Source organism: Sturnus vulgaris, chromosome 21 (genome assembly GCF_052056855.1).
Source record: "Sturnus vulgaris isolate bStuVul1 chromosome 21, bStuVul1.hap1, whole genome shotgun sequence".
In the NCBI taxonomy this organism is placed as follows: Eukaryota; Metazoa; Chordata; class Aves; order Passeriformes; family Sturnidae; genus Sturnus; species Sturnus vulgaris.
The window spans coordinates 6,118,324-6,134,192 of NC_142263.1; the positions used below are offsets into that span (position 1 = coordinate 6,118,324).

General features: G+C 55.0%; 1 protein-coding gene across 1 annotated transcript; it reads right to left on the minus strand.

Annotated features, from left to right (window-relative positions):
• Nucleotides 1–1,413: 1,413 nt before the first annotated feature.
• On the minus strand, nucleotides 1,414–12,473 carry SSC4D (scavenger receptor cysteine rich family member with 4 domains). The gene is made up of 12 exons (XM_088177051.1): nucleotides 12,361–12,473; nucleotides 11,897–12,066; nucleotides 9,005–9,040; nucleotides 7,513–7,818; nucleotides 6,499–6,570; nucleotides 5,864–6,178; nucleotides 5,066–5,146; nucleotides 4,755–4,832; nucleotides 3,801–4,112; nucleotides 3,372–3,449; nucleotides 2,599–2,926; nucleotides 1,414–1,697 (listed from the first exon to the last, which is right to left on the minus strand). Exons 2-11 carry the CDS (start codon nucleotides 12,012–12,014, stop codon nucleotides 2,610–2,612), a joined length of 1,713 nt encoding a protein of 570 aa, XP_088033177.1. The 5' UTR covers nucleotides 12,015–12,066; nucleotides 12,361–12,473; the 3' UTR covers nucleotides 1,414–1,697; nucleotides 2,599–2,609.
• Nucleotides 12,474–15,869: the final 3,396 nt, after the last annotated feature.

Here is a 15,869-nt window from a genome sequence, read left to right on the forward strand (position 1 = left end):
GAATTCCCTGTGCTGCAGGTGTGCTCCAGAGCATCCTTTGTGCTGCTAATGAGCCCCAGAGCAATCTCTGTGCTGCTACTCAGCCCCAAAACATCCTCTGTGCTGCTACCCTGCTGCAGAGCATCCTTTGTGCTGCTACCGAGACCCAGAGCATTCTCTGTGCTGCTACCCTGCTGCAGAGCCAGGGCATCCTCCATCCCCCTGTTCCTTGCCCCAGGGCATCCCCTCGCTGGTACCCTGCTCTCGCCCTGCCTGCCACTCCCTGCTCCTAGAGGAGCAGGAGATGATGCCCAGCTTGGCTGTGAAGTGTCTAGGGGGATCCCTGTGGATTCCAGCCCCTCCCAAGCTGGCTGCAGGAGAAAAGGCTGGAAGGCAGGGAGGCAGCTGCTGCCTTTCCTGGCTGGAAACCCTTTGCTTGCCGGATTGCAGGCTGTGAAAGGGAGAAACTCCAAGATACCAGCACCTGCTCTTCCCAGCTCAAAGCCAAGAGGAGCAGGATGTGGGGTAACACCAAAAAACAGCTTTGCCAGGTCAAGGCATAATCCCCAAGAAAAACAGGGAAAATTCATCCAGCCTTTCTTATCTTCCTCTCGGTGACACCCCAAGAAGCTGCAGCTTCCAGAGCAGCTCCTGGCCACCAGCCTCACTACCATGTCCCATAGCCACAGAGAGGGGATGGCAAAGCTGGAGGAGCCCACAGCATCCTCTGACCCACCCCAGCTGGTGTGGGCTGTAGGAATGGCCTGGGAGCTGCTGGGGACAGTTCTGTCCCCCTCCTGCTCCCAGCAGGACCCAGGCTGGGAGCTGTCAGCCTGGACATTCCCCAGCTGTCCTGGAGGCAGGAGGCGAGACGGGAAGTGAGGGGGCAGTGGAGCGTGCAGGACCTGGGAGCAGGAGGATTTTGTTCACACACCACCTCCCTGCCCTCTCCCAGGGCCTCAGCAAGCCCTTGTCCAGCTGTGCTGCCACAGCCTGCCTGGAAGGTGCTTCCATGCCTCAGTTTCCCCACTGATGGAAATCTGGACTGGGATCAAAGTGCTGGGAAAGCTCTGTCCATGAGAAGTGGAAGAGAAGCAACCAACAGAAGCCTGAGCATGGGGCCAGGGTCACCCCACAGCTCACATGACTGCCAAATCCCACTGGGAACAAACCCAAAGATGGATCCAACCTCAACCCCTGAGCCTTACGGGTATCAGGGTTGTACCCTCAGAGCTGGGGTGGGGAAAGGTCCATGCTGAGCTCTCAGCTGGGTGGGAATCAAAGGCTGTTTGAGGGTCAGCCAGGGATTTGGGTCAATTTTTGGCAGCAAGAATTTAGCTCTCTCCTCCGGGTTTGGGGCATCCCCTCTTCTCCAGGCATTTGTTTTTATGCAGGGCTTTGAGGGCATGACAGGAAAACAAGTCAGCTCTCAGCACTTTCAAAGGGCTTTTATATATTCACAAAAACAAACCCAAACACATGTAAGAAAAGAAAAGTGGGAAAACCGAAATAAAACAACCCAGGAATATGCACAGTCTTTTATCAACAAAAGAATTGCACAAAACAGAGGAGTGAGCTCTGTGCCACTGCATGAGCCTTTCCCCACCCTTGAACCCCATCCATGACAACACGGAGATCATTTTCCCAATGTCCCAGTCGGTACCAAACACTTGGTGGTGAAGGTGACTGGTGCTGCAGGCTGGGTCTTTCCACCTGAGCTGGGAGGAAAACAGCCTTTAAACCCCAAAGACACAGCACTGTGGAAGGAGCAGGCTCCTGGGTCCCTTTCCTTGCTCTGGGATGGGATTTGGGGTCTTCCCTATGGTTTTCCATCTGCCTGTGTCCTGCCTGCCAGCTCCCTGCCTGCCCTGGGCACCTCAGAGCATGGAGATTTTGGGACAGAGCAGCCAAAGCCATCCTGTGTCTGTATGGCACAGGATGGAGAAGGATGGGGGGACTGCAGGGAGCCCCATCCTTTCCCACTCCCCAGGAGATTTTTGGGCATGAACTAGCTGTGCTGAAGCCCCCCAGGAAGGGAAATCTCATCTGAGCTCTCCTAAACCCCACAGTGTTTGCAGAAGGAACAGGTGAAACAGGCACAAGGATTGCAGATGGTGTGAGATCCAACGCCTGCATTTCTGCTGCATGGAAATGGGGGAGGAATTGGTATTTCTGATGCCAAAATGGGAAGAAAAAGCTGGTATTGGGATTGCTGGAGGGCTTGCAAAGCAAATTGCAGAACAACAGTAACTCACTGCAGAGCCACTGGAGCATCCTGGTGTGATTTCAGCCCCCTTTTTACATTTTTTTAGTATAATTTAATGTCATTTTCACAGCAGAAAATCCATTTTCCTCTCCTCATCTCTTAAAAGAAATGGCTGAAACCAACCAGATTTCACACCAGAAGCAGTTTTGTTTTTCCAAGGGGCAGTCTGGGGGTGTGAGGGGGAAGCTGCAGCCACTATTTCAGGAGCTGAGGAGAACCCAAATCCTCCCATCCTCAGAGCCCGAACATCCATAGGGCCAGAGCAGAGAGTGTGTCCAGACCAGCACCAAGGATTCAGCTCCTCTCTGTGGCAATGCCACCAGCTCCCTCCAGCACCCCTGTCCCCCCCTTACCTGCAGGAGGGTCATAGGATGTCACAGACAGCACCAGCATCCTCGGAGTGGTCGCAGTTGTGGACGTCCCAGCGGATGTGGGAGCAGCGCAGCAGCGAGGGCTCGTGGCCCTTGCACTTGAGGTTGTCGAGGAAGATGTAGCCGGTGCCTTGGCCATAGTGAGCCTCGCCCCAAGCTGCCAGGGCGTGGCCACAGCCCAGCTGCCTGCACACCACCTTGGCGTCCCGCAGGTCCCAGGCATCGTCACACACCGTGCCCCACTGGGACAGGTAGAACATCTCCACACGCCCCTCGCACCGGTGGCTGCCGTTCACCAGGCGCAGGGACCCTGCGGAGGGGATGGGGTGAGGCAGCCCCTGCCCACCCCAGCACTGTGTCCCTCTCTCTCTGCCTGCCCTGGGCTCCCCCACTGACTGTGCACAGCCAGGAGCAGGGGGGTGACCACCTGCCAGAGCTGGGGGTGACCCTCAGAGCATCGTGGTGGATGTTAAGTTGGAGGAACCATCACCTTTGTTCCCAGCTCTGCCCCTTTGGTCCATCACCTTCTCTCCCCACCCTGAGGTCCATCACTCAGTGGTCCATCACCTCTGCCTGAACCAGCCTTAGGGGCACCAGAGAGGCCATGACTTAACAGTGTCATCAGTTTTCCCCCCTCCCATGGGCTGCTCCAGGCACTGCCAGATCTTGTGCCTCTGCCTGAGCCACTTTTTCCACTCTGTGCCAGCATGGAGCATCCCCAGGGCTGTGACCCCAGGTGACACCCCACTACCTACCCTCCTTGGGATGAGTCGGGGCCAAGGTGGTGGTTGTGGCAGTGGCTTCTTGGAAATGGTCTTCAGTGTCATCAGCACCTGGTGCAGTGGAGAAGAGGTGGGAAAAGTGACTCAAGGGGCAGGGTTGGGTCAGAGCCCCCCCCCAGCAGTGGTGTGGGATGGCTGCAGGGATGTGGGGTGGGATGTGCAGCCACTGTGCACAAATGGAGACCAGAGAGGTGCCACACTCCAACCATCACCCACACCATGGCACCGACTGCCATGTGCAGGACAAACCCCGGGGGTGTAGGGGCTCATTCTTCACCCACAACCCTATTTAGGAGACCCCATTTCCCCCAGCCAGTCCGAGCGTGGCCGAAATCCTCCCTACATCCACTGACTTCCCCACTGAACTGGGATTCACCGGAGACCTGCAGACCCCACTCTCACCTCGGCAAATGACCCCGGCATCCTCGTGGTGGCCGCAGTTGTGCTGTCCCCAGCCCAGGTGGAAGCAGTCGGCCAGGCTGGCCTCGCCGCCGCCGCAGCCCACGTTATCCAGCAGCACGGGCCCGCTGCCGTAGCCGAAGGAGCCGAGCACGGTGGCGGCGAGGGCGCTGCCGCAGCCCAGCTGCCGGCAAACCACCTGGGCGTCGGGGAAGTCCCAGTCGTCGTCGCAGACGGTGCCCCAGGTGCCGCGGTGCCGCACCTCCACCCGCCCGCGGCAGCTCCCGTTCCCGTTCGCCAGCCGCAAGCCGCCACCTGCGTGCCACGACGCCGGGGGGACCAGGGCTCCACAGGGGGTTCGGTGTCCCCTGCTGACCCTCCAAGGGCGTGGGGTGAGCCCTCGGTTTCTGGGGTAATCCCTGGGGATCTGGGTGCAACCCCCTGGGCATGTGGGGCAAACCCATGTGTGCATGGGGTGAGTCTCTGGGTTATGGGGTAACCCCTGGGGATGTGGGGCAAAGCCCTGTGGGCACGGGATGAGTCTCTGGGTTACGGGGTAACCCCTGGAGAGCATGGGGTGACCATGGGGATGTCAACTGAGCCCCTGGGGACACGGTGAGTCCTGGTGATGTGGGTGACACTGGGCACATGGGGTGATTCCCAAGCAGCATGGGGTTAGCACTGTGAGCATGAAGTAATCCCTGGAGATGTGGGATGAACCCTTGAGCATCATGGGGTGAACACCCTATGAGCATGGAGTAAACCCTGGAGATGTGATGTGAGCCCTGGGGATGTGAGATAATTCCTGGGGCATGGATTGAGCACTTGGAACATGGGATGACCTTTGGGGACGTGGAAGGAACGCTGGGGGCATGGGGTGATGAGCCCTGGGGATGTGGAGTGACTCCCCCAGGGCCATGGAGCCCCATGCAGGACTAGCAGCAGCTGCACACTTACTTTCCTGCTCGATGGTCAGGAGCCTGGTGGTGACCACCTCAGTGGCCTGGGAGGGCTGATCCCTGCTGTCCGTCACTGCTGGGACAAGCGTGGGGACATGTGAGCATTGGGGGATCCAGATCCAGCACCCGCTGCCCCTGCCCCAGTCCCCACCAGCACCATGGCTGCCCCCTGGCAAGACCCTGCCATGGACAATGTCACCCCCCGAGCATCACCCACACATGGCAGGACCCCAGGGTGGCCAGGCTGGGTCACAAGAGGACACAGAGGGCACAGCTCCCCCCGCAGACGAGTGACTGCCAACCTCCTACCTGTGGCCGTGGCTGTGAGGGTCTCCTCAGAGCCCAGGGCCACCGAGGTGGTGAATGATGTGATGGTGGATGTGTCCAGTCCTGTGGTGACACAGAGGGATAGAGGTGACACCTGGGAGATTTATCATCAGGATTCATTACCTTTTATGCTTCATTATCCCCTGGCCCTCTGAGCAAGGTCTGGATGTGGTGGTGCCATCGACTCTGTGCCCAGAGGAGATGCCAGAGGGGATGGGGATGCTTAGTAAGGAAAGGACCAGCCTGAAAAATTGTCCTTTTTTTTGTCCCTACATCATTCCCTTTGTCCATTAACAGTGGGAAAGGGAAAGCACTGGCACCTCCTGCTCCCATCATTGGCCATGATAATGAGGGAATTCAGGGGGATTATTAACATCATAAACAGTAATCAGTGGCGAATGGCAGGAATACATCATTTCAGGAGGGGAAGGGGAGGCAGGCTGGGCCTGGCACGGTGCCCGGCCCCTGGCAGCCGCTCCCTCCTTCCGGACATGGGCAGCTTGTTTTCCAGCCAGCAGAGCAGGGAAATGGCAGAGGGAAATGGCAGCATGGCAGATGCATTTCCCCTGCAAATCACCACCCTGGCTGTGGGCTCTTGGCATGGGGTTGCTACTCTGGAGCACCAAGATGAGGGTGGATAAGGAGCAAGGATGCTACCACAGCACAGAGCCAGTCCCTGTCCAGCCTTGGGCATCTCAGCATCTCTCTGAGGATTTCTGCTTGGAGAATAGGATGTCCCAGGGTTTTTCCCCACCCTGAGGGCAGTGCCCTGCCAGGTACCTGTGCAGATGACCCCAGCATCCTCGTGGTGGCCGCAGTTATGGATGCCCCAGCCCAGGCTGTAGCAGGCAGACAGGAAGGGCTCACTGCCATCGCAGTTGACGTTGTCCAGGAGGATACGTCCTGTTCCATAGCCAAAATAGGCATTGCTCTTGTAATCCAGGGCTTGCCCACAGCCCAGCTGCTTGCAGACCACGCTGGCATCACTCAGGCCCCAGTCATCATCGCAGACAGTGCCCCAGTTCCCGCGGTAGAAGATCTCCACCCGGCCCTGGCAGGTGTCGGGGCCGCTCACCAGGCGGATGCTGCCGTCACCTGGAGGGTGGCAGCATGAGGTGAGAAGGATGTGGTGTCCCTGCACGTGGCACAGCCATGTCACCGTGCCCAGACCCTGCTGTGCCCGTGACAGCAAAGGAAATGAGTGAGAAAGAGCAAGGAAGGGGCGAACAACAGGGCTTGGGAACTTTGGGAACCTCTGGGATAGGGTGAGGCCATGGCCAGCACAGTGATGGGGTCTAGGGGTCTGCACCTCAGGGCTGGAGGGTTGGGAGGCTTCAAGAGAGGCAGCAGGTGACAGTGGGGCACACTGCCCTCAGGCAGGATGCCCCCCCTGCAATGACAGAGGAGCAGCTTACTTTCCCCATCCTGTACCGGGGCTGTGAGGGTCCTGGTGGTCGGTCCTTCGCTCACTTGCGTGGGTGAGAACTCTGCAAAGGGAAGCAGAGAGGTGGCACCTGCTGCTGCTCCACCTCGAAGCTGGAGGGATTCCCTCCTGCCCCACTGCTCCAGGAGGGTCTGCACCAAACCAGCCCCAGCTGAAAATAGAGGGGTTTGCAGATGCACTGCTCTGCCAGAGCTCTCTGCCAACACCTCCAGCCTCTCTTCTGCCCTCAGACCCAGCTCCCCACCTCCTTCCACCTCTCCTCTCCAAGAATGCCATGATTCATTTTCCTGCTCAATCCACAACCTCTGTTCTCTGGTTGCTGTTGGTACAACCTACCAGCAACTCAACATCCCTGCCTTTCCATCCCTCCTTTTCCAAGCCCTGCCTCTCCAGGACGTGGGGATTTATGGAGCAGCTGCTCCAGGTCTGCACAGCCTCACTTTCACAGCTCACTGATGCCTGGCTGATGAGCAAACCTTGCACAGTGACAGAGGAACGTGTGTGGGGTACATAAGGGTCGTCAAGGAGCCGTTCCACTTTCACTTGCCAAGTTCAAACACTTTCCACTGCTTTTCTCACCTTTTGGAACATTTCCTACCGAAAATCTCAGCAATTTAAAGAAACACAAGTCAAAAGGGGAAAGAGCAGTTGGGCAGCAACTGACTCAGAGGCAGGAGTGTGGGTGGGCATGTGCTCTTTCCCCAGGGATCATGCTGGAGAGGGCGCAAAGTCCCTGAGCTGGGAGTGACAAGGAACACAGAACAGGCTGGTCACCTTATGGAGCAGCAGCCTGTGGAGCTGGGAGGTGACCTGGATTGAGGAGAGGGATGAAAGAAGGATGCAGAGGATGTTTGGCTGGCCTAGGTCAGAGAACCAAGCTCTGAGATATGACTCTTGGGCTCCACCAAGGCCTCTGCAGCCCCAAGTCTTGCACTCCACAGGAATCCCCTGCTCTCCTTGCCCCCAAGGAGCCCAACCTCGTTACCATTGCACACAACAGCCACGTCCTCATAGTGGTAGCAGTTGTGGATGCCCCAGCCATGGCTCCAGCACTCGCTCAGGGCTGCCTCCCAGCCCTTGCAGTCCACGTTGTCCAGGAAGATGGGCCCACTCCCCTGGCCAAAGGTCATGGCAGCTGGGAGGGTGATGGCATGGCCACAGCCCAGCTGGCGACACACCACGTTGGCATCCACGATGTCCCAGTCATCGTCACAGACTGTCCCCCAGGAGCCATTGTAGAGGATCTCCACTCGCCCCTGGCACCGGCTGGGCCCGTTGGTGAGACGGATCTCTGGGAGGAAGGGAACAGAGAGCTCCCTCAGCAGGGACCAGCACAGAAACAGGGGGATACAGGGACACAGAGATATTGGGACACAGGGACACAAGACCAGGGGGACACAGGGGCACAGGAATACAAGGCCAGAGCCACTCAGGGACACAGGGATACAGGAACACAAGGCCAGGGGACTCAGGGACACAAGGGCAGGGAAACACAGGGACACAGGGACACAGGAACACAGGAATACAAGGCCATATCCACTCAGGGACACAGAGCCAGAGCACTGCAGCTGATCCCTCAGCAGTGCCAAGATCTCCAAAACCCCCAGCTCCAGGCCTGGGCTCTCTCCTCACTGACCTCAGCCCCACTGGCCATGGGGAGCAAATCTACATCAAACTCCTGCTCCTTAAATAAAATCCTGCTTCTTCTCTGTAGCACAACAAAGTTGTTGGGTTGGTGCTGCCCACCTGCTGGTGGGTCATGGGCTCCCCTTCATCTGCTGGCAGCAGTGGCTGTGGAGACACAGCACATCTGAATCCAGGAATGAGATGCACCATCACCAAGGTCAGGCTGGGCAGGGCTTTGGGCAGCCTGGTCTAGTGAAGGTGTCCCTGCCCATGGCAGGGGTAGAATGAGATGGTTTTTAAGATCCCTTCCAACCCAAACCATTCTGTGGCTCTGTGATGTTCCCATCATCTTGCCTGCTAAAGGGCAAAAGCCCAATGGGTGAAGGGAAGAGCAGACATGTGGCACCACTTGTTGACTTACAATAGGTGACAAGTGACAAGATGCAATTAACAAATTCTTATTAGCCTCAAATGCATCCAGAGCTGGTCCCACATGGGAGCTGGTGGGATGGAGATGATCTCTCAAGCTGCTGGTGACAGGGAGTAGGCGTGGAAGTGCCCAGGGTCTACCACATCAAGGGAATTATTTACTTGTGTGTGATGCATGGCACAGGGACAGGGACTCAGCAGGAGGTGGCAGAAATCTCGTTTCAGGATAATTAGCAGAATAGGGATAATGAAGAATCTTTATTTCCTTTCTATAAAAGAAGTTTAGCTTCTTCTTGCCACTTTTTGTTACAAACCAGTATCTTTCCTTTTTTAAATTCCCCAAATCCCTTCTTTTACCTAAAAACGCATTTTTCAACTATGAAACTTCCTGGAGAAAAGTGACTTTAAGAGAAGAATCTCACCTGGGAATGGCAGCATCTCGGGCTCAGAGGTGGTGCCTGCAATGGAGAAGAGAAAGGATCAGCTCTCCCCAGAGAGGAGGAGGTGCAGCTTGGAAAGTGATGGCAAAAGGGATGGGATGGGTGTGGTGGGGACTGGCAGGACCCAGCACCCTTGGACCCTTCCCTTTCCTGCAAAGTCCTGGTGTTTGTGGGGAAAAATGAACACCCTTCCCCAGGGCGTTCATCTACTTCATAGGTGGGGAAACTGAGGCAGCATATGAGTGACTGTGACTCTGGTGAGATTGTGCTTGAAGCACAAGGTGACACATATGTGACCCTGATGAGCCCAGTGGCCAGCAGAAGCCACTCCAGGTGGGTCCTCTCTTAGCCCAAGTCTTGGGCACCTTTTTGTCCATCACTGTCTCCATTGCTGCCTTGCTGTGGGCCCTGGGCAGCTCCTGCATCCTCCTGCCCCATCACCCCCATGGAAAACTTGGGTGGTGAGATGGGAACAAAGAAAATCAATCCAGCTTAAGAAACCCACTGGAGATCTGATGGAAGATGCTGCACCCTGTGTGCATTTTAACTGATTTTTTTCTTTTATTTCCCCAACAAAACCCACTTTTTAGAAGCTCCATAATTACGTGCAAGTACCAACACACCTGCTGATGGGGTGCAGCCACCTTAGGGGTGAACAAACCTCATCCAGAGGGAGGTGAGCACTTGAAGGATGCAGGATGTGTCCTCATCTCTGGACCCCCCTCCCACAGCTGGGCGCTGTTTGGGCACAAAATCCCTCTCAGCCCCACTGCTAAGTGATGTTGAATCCTCCTTGGAATGCTGCCAGCATGGGTCACTGAGGGCTCCAGCTTGTCCAGGAGGTCACAGCAACATGAACATGATGCCCATGGGGTCGGTGGTTGGGGATGGGTGGCTGGACCTCATAGACATCCCAGTCCACAAGCAGTTGTCTGATGCTGGAGATCTGCACAGATCTCCTTGGGCATCTGAGGTGTCCTGGGCTTGAGGCTCTGGCTGCACAACCCTCTCCCATGGGTGACACCTCCCAAAATCCTTCCAGGTGGAAGGTGTCATGGCAGGCGGTTTGGACCTAGATAAGATTTAAGGTCACTTTCAACCCCAGCCGTTCAGTGATTCTGTGATGCCTCCATGCCAGTTACAGCACCCAAGGGCTGATCAACACCCATGGGTGCCTCTGTGGCCTCTTCTCCTCCCACTGCCTCGGACCAGCCCTGTCCTGCTTCACACTCATCCCACAAGCAGTGACGTGAAGGTCAATCCCAGCCGCTCGGGAGGCGGATGTCACGCCGTGAGCAGCAGTGTGAGCCCGGGGGGACAGCGGAGCAGATGAACCCACCTCCCTTTTCCTTGCTAGGACGTTGCCTGGGAGACCATTAAGTCAGCCAGAAATCAGGGCTGTCAAAGAAAGACCTAGAAGCCCCAAGAGAAAGGAGAATAAGGCAACTGTCTGGCTGTATCCATGACTTAGCAGGGATGCTGGGATGAGCAGCAGCAGCTGGGGAGCTCCAGCGTGGTCAGTGCTCCTGACCTCCCCAGCTGGAACAGGCATGGAAAGGGATGCTGTGATTCCAGCAAGAATTGGGGATTTTAAACAGGTGAGACCACGGGAGCAGAGAGGCTCTGCAGGAGAGGTCAGGGAAGGATGCAGCAGCCCCGTGGGCTGGACAACAGGGTAGAGGTAATTCAGCTCACCCCTGCACCAAAAATGGGGAGACACGAGGGTTTCTAGGAAGAGTGTTTGATCCTGGCTTGTATTGATTTTTGACACCTAGTCCACTCCAGTGCCGAAAAAGCAGTGGATAAAAAGGACATTGATAAATATTCATCTCCCTTTAAGTCAAAATCAAAGCTCTGAAATATTCATTTAAGAGCATCCTCCAGCAAAGTCAGGAGAGATCTGAAAAGAATATGCCTGGTGTGTCTACAATAATGAGGAATGAGGGGGAAACTGTCTTTTTTGAGAAGAGATAGAGCCCTCCATGTTTCTCTGATCCAGCTTCACAGAACCAAAAGAAAAAGAGAAACTGCTCTAGTAAACACCGCTGCCGAACAAAACCACCAAAAGGGAGGACAAATCGTTAGCGACTAATCTGTGCCCATTAATGAATAAAACCAGGGGAGCCAGGCGATGCAGGGGACAGCGACAGAGCCACCAGGGTCCCCACAGGGAGTGTGGGCGCAGCATCCCGAGGGGGAAGTGAAGCACCAGCTGAGGGGGTGGGAAGGTAAAAGCCGATTTAACTCAATTAGGATGTCTGACTACACCTGAATTCCCAGTTTTCTGGCTGGCTGTGCCTTGGCGCGGGTTTGTTGAGGCAGGAATGCGTTCCCCACCGCCTGGCTGTAATTAATGGATAGAGTCACACTGGGATAACCGCGCTGCCTCTGCACTCGTGCGGACCCGCATTCCAGAGCTTTTCCCAGGTCTATTTAAATGCTTCCCATCCTGGCTGGACAGTGCCTGCCAGGAGTGAGTAGGGACTGTTGTCCTCGGGGGATGGGTGCTCATCCCACCCGTTTCTTTGGAAGGACTGGTCCCACAGATCCTGAGGAGAAACTGCAGGAGCATCCCTTGGCCATCAGCATCTTCCCATGAGTGCTGCTCGCTCAGAGCCCAGAACTTCTCTGTCGCCAGTGCTGGCAGCTGCCTGCCCCATTTCCCTGCCTGTCCTCAGTGCTGGGCTTGCCATCACAACCGGGTCACGGTGGGACACAAGAGCTGAACTTGTTCCTCTGTCCCTGTGCACACTCAGTGCTCTAGGGGACACCACTGTAACCCTGTGCCTGGAGAAAATCTGCCCACAAATCTGAGAGCTGGAGAGGGATAACGGGTGCCTAAAACCCCTCCCACAGCCCCAGGCAGAAGCTCACCAGTGGGGCTGAGGAGGAGGAGGACGAGGAACGTGGCTGGCATCAAGGAGAGAGGCAGCAGCTCGAAGTCCGGCCTCCTTGTGCCGTGCAGGGTGTCCGGACAGGGACCGAGTATCATTGCTGCTTGTCAGTCCTCCTCTCCTGAAGGCGAATTTCCAGAGGATATCTCCCTGAAACATGCAGACAGCAGTGGTAGTGGCCAGGAGAACCTGTGGTCACCAAGGGCCATGCAGGACCTGTGAACCTGTCTCTTCTCAGTATTTCCAGGAGCAGTGACCAGGAGACACATGATAAGTAACTCCAGCTGGATTCATTGAGAACAAGTGATTTTTTTCTTGAGTGGCAAGATGAAGCTGAAGGGCCATACCCCACCCGTGAGATAAAACTCAGCAACAGGGAATGTCAGTAGAAGAGGAAGAGATTAAATATCTTAAAATTCCATTTCCCCCTCATTTACCACTCACTGCCGAAGGGGTGGATTTCCAGCTCTGTGTCACTCGCAGGCTGTCTGGGAGGGGGATGGGTGCTGGTCCTGCTGGCCGGGACACCTCTGGGAGCCCAGACCCACATCCCGCGGTCCCAGCAGCCGGTCTGGCGACAGCGTGCGCTGGGGGAGCAGTGCCATCGTGAGGATGCTCCCGCACGGCTCCAAAGCCTGGCTGTCAGGCTCAGCCCTAAAATTAGTCCCTCCAGCTCACACGGGGCACATCAATTCCTGAAGAGATGCACAACGACTGCTGCCTCTTCTACTGGTGGTCAGAAACTTAGGGGAGGTCATTGAAATCTGCTGTATCAGTGACTAACCCCTCCTTCCCATGGAGACCCCTCATCCAGCCTTTTGCTGCTCTTGGTTTTCCCATGGGGAGGCATGGGATGGGAAGAGCTCCCAGGTGGAACCGTGTGCTGGCGTCCACCCAGCTGAGGCCCCTCCACACCATGGGCTGGGGGGGCTCCAGAGCCTCCAGACCAAGGCTTGGACTTCATTGCCCACACTAGGGAGAGATGATGGCGGACCAAAGGGTTTTCTGTGCACCAGCAAGAGGTGATGGAGATGCAGAAAGGAGCCCTGGATGGGACACAGCCCCGTTACATCTCCTTGATCTCTGCTCGACTCCTGCTGACCAAGCCTCTGGAGGAGACTCACCAGCGGACAGACAGCTCAGTGATGGGGGCTGAAAACCAATCTACTCGCTGAGGTGGTGGCTTTCAATACTCCATTCATCCCTCCTGAAGCATCGAATAATGTCGCCTTTTGTCCCACGGGCCCTCCCCTCTCTCCAGCGGGGCAGGGCTGACAGACGGCCCCTCCGCCGCCCTGTCCCGGCCAAACCCCGGCATCGCGTCCTGCTCGCAGGGACGTTGTCATCGCCGGCCACTTTTGTGCCGGAGCCAGCGCGTTCCTGCACCCTGGCAGGGTGGCAGCGGGCATTAACCACTGCGGTGCTGTGCCACGGCTGACCCCAAAGAGGGAAAACACAACTTTCCTTTTCCGTCTGTGCTCTTCCAGCTGCTTCTCAATCCTCACCCCAAAGCGCAGGATTCAGCCGAAAACTGAACCCCTTTCCTTAAACCCAGGGGTGTTGGGGCTCTTTCAGAATCCCCACAGATTAAAATCTGCTTTTAAGCTGTAATTAGTCGTTACGGCACTGCAGGAAAACCCAGCATCTCTTTTAACATCACTCAGAGAAGTTGTGGATGCCCCATCCCTGGGAGTGTGCAAGGCCAGGTTGGACAGGGCATGGAGAAACCTGGGCTAGTGGAAGGTGTCCTGCCCATGGCAGGAGGGTGGATTGGGATGGACTTTAAGGTCCCTTCAAGCCCAAACCATTCTGTGATTTTGTGATGATTCTATGATTTAAAGCACTGCTGAAGGTGGGTTCATGGAAGTCCCTTCACACCAATGTTCCCAAGCTGTCAGGTGTCCTGTGAAGCCTCACCATGGACCCGACGGAAGAAGCAGCAAATCCTCCATCACCCCCATCCTGCACAAGCACTGACCACCAGGGATGGTACAAAACTCACAGGGAAGGATCGGGGCAGAGAAAAATCCCTGATTTCACCCCAAATAACACACCAGAGCAGACACACAGTGCCCAGCCAGCTTTTTGCCCCCAGTGAAAACTCCCTCCTCCAACCTGGGCACAGGACCCCACAGGTCCTTTCATCCCTTTTGGTCTCCTCTGTACCCCTTGGCCACAGCTGGAGTGAATCCCAGTTCTCTATTTATCACTTCTTTCACTTTTAACCTATCAAATAACTTCAGGAGAAATCACAGTTTTTCAGCTGCCACCACCCCGCCAGATCATTATTTGTAATTACCACCCTGAGCTTAGAAAAAGCATCATAAATCCACATACCTGTTTGGTATTTTCTCTCCAGTATAAAGATGGGTGTATCGAATCCCAGAAATATCTGTCCTCTTTTGAAATAAACAAAGGAGCTGGCTAGTTAGTTATAAAATATTTTAAAATAATATTTGAAATTAATATTCCTAGTCAGATGTGATGGGGATAAGGCAGGACTTTTCCTTTAGGCGAGATCTTGCTTAGTAAATTTTTAAAAAATCAAAAAGGGGTAAGAAAACGGATCTCATCCACCAACGGAACAGCTCCAGCCTGTCATCTCTTTGCACTTTTGGGGCTGCTGCTGCTGGGTTACAGCAGGATGGCAGCCCTGCAACCCATCCTGGGACAGATCATCCCCAAAGCAAAGGAGAAAGAGAGGGAGCAGAAGAAAAGAGAAGAAGAGGAAGAAGAAGCAGAAAGAGGAGAAGAGAGGGAAGACTGCTAAGGAGACATGGCGGGGAGGGAATGGCTCGGGTTTCAGGGAGGCAGACAGGGACACATCCTTAAATTGGGTGCTGGCAGAGACTGGGTTACGCCTCGAGGGGAAGGAAGAAGCTTTTTTCAGAGGATTTGGGCTTTTCAGCTCCTTCCCACCTCCCTCCTCGGCTGTCTGAGTGCCCACCTGGAGAGGAAGTCAGCAATAACCATCTGGCTGGAAATACTTCTGTCGGTGCCTGAGCCAGCACTGGGATGCAGCAGGAGGGGATGACTCTGACCTCCTTCCCTGCCTGGATGCCGTGGAGATCTGTTCCTTGGGCAAACCATGGTCTTCCCTGCCTGTTCCCAGGCAAGAAATTACCTTTAGAGGTCCCTTTTTACAGGACTTTTCCTGTCTGGCCATCCAAGGCATCTCTGCTGAGGATGTTAGAGGGATCTGACCTATCCTTGTGCTCTCAGCCTGTGGTGAGGGATGTTCTGTGGCTGGAAACCTTCCCCATCCACCTCCACCACCTCCTGCTCTACACATTCATGTTGTCTGCTCCTGCTCCTGACCAGGGCATCTCTTTATTTTAAAAATAATTGTGTATATGCAATATTTTTAAACTATTATTATTTTTAACCATCATTGCAAGTAAAAGCTAGATAATATGAGACTCTTGGGTCTCAGCAGCCTTGAAGACCACCAAAAAGAAACCTCCAAACATACTGGGTTTCCCAGTCATGAATTCTTAAGTTCTCTGGCAATTTTAGGAGCCTGGTGTGCTTTTGGCTTTGAATAAGTTGATTTTATGAGACACAGGATTCCTGCCCTCGTTCTCATAGGAGGCAGAATTTGCCTTCTGGCTCTTGCTGCTGGATTTTTCACTTGCTCCTATGCAAAGCTCAGATCTCTAAATGCCCTGAAAAGCCTGGGTTTTGTATTTTAACTCTGCACAAAGCCAGCTCTGGCTACAACTGTCGCCAACTGCTTCTGCTGTTCCTTTCTTGCAGGGATTTAGTAATTAGCAATTAGGCACTTTTATTTCCCAGTAGCAGCAAAGTTCTAATTAACCAGATCATGAGCACAAATTTCAAAGGTGCCTTTTAAGTCTGTTTTGCCTAAACTTTGATAAACTCCCTGCTGTCCTGGCTGTCTGCCAAGGCCCATGGACTGGGAATCATCAGCTCCAGCATCAATCCACATCCAG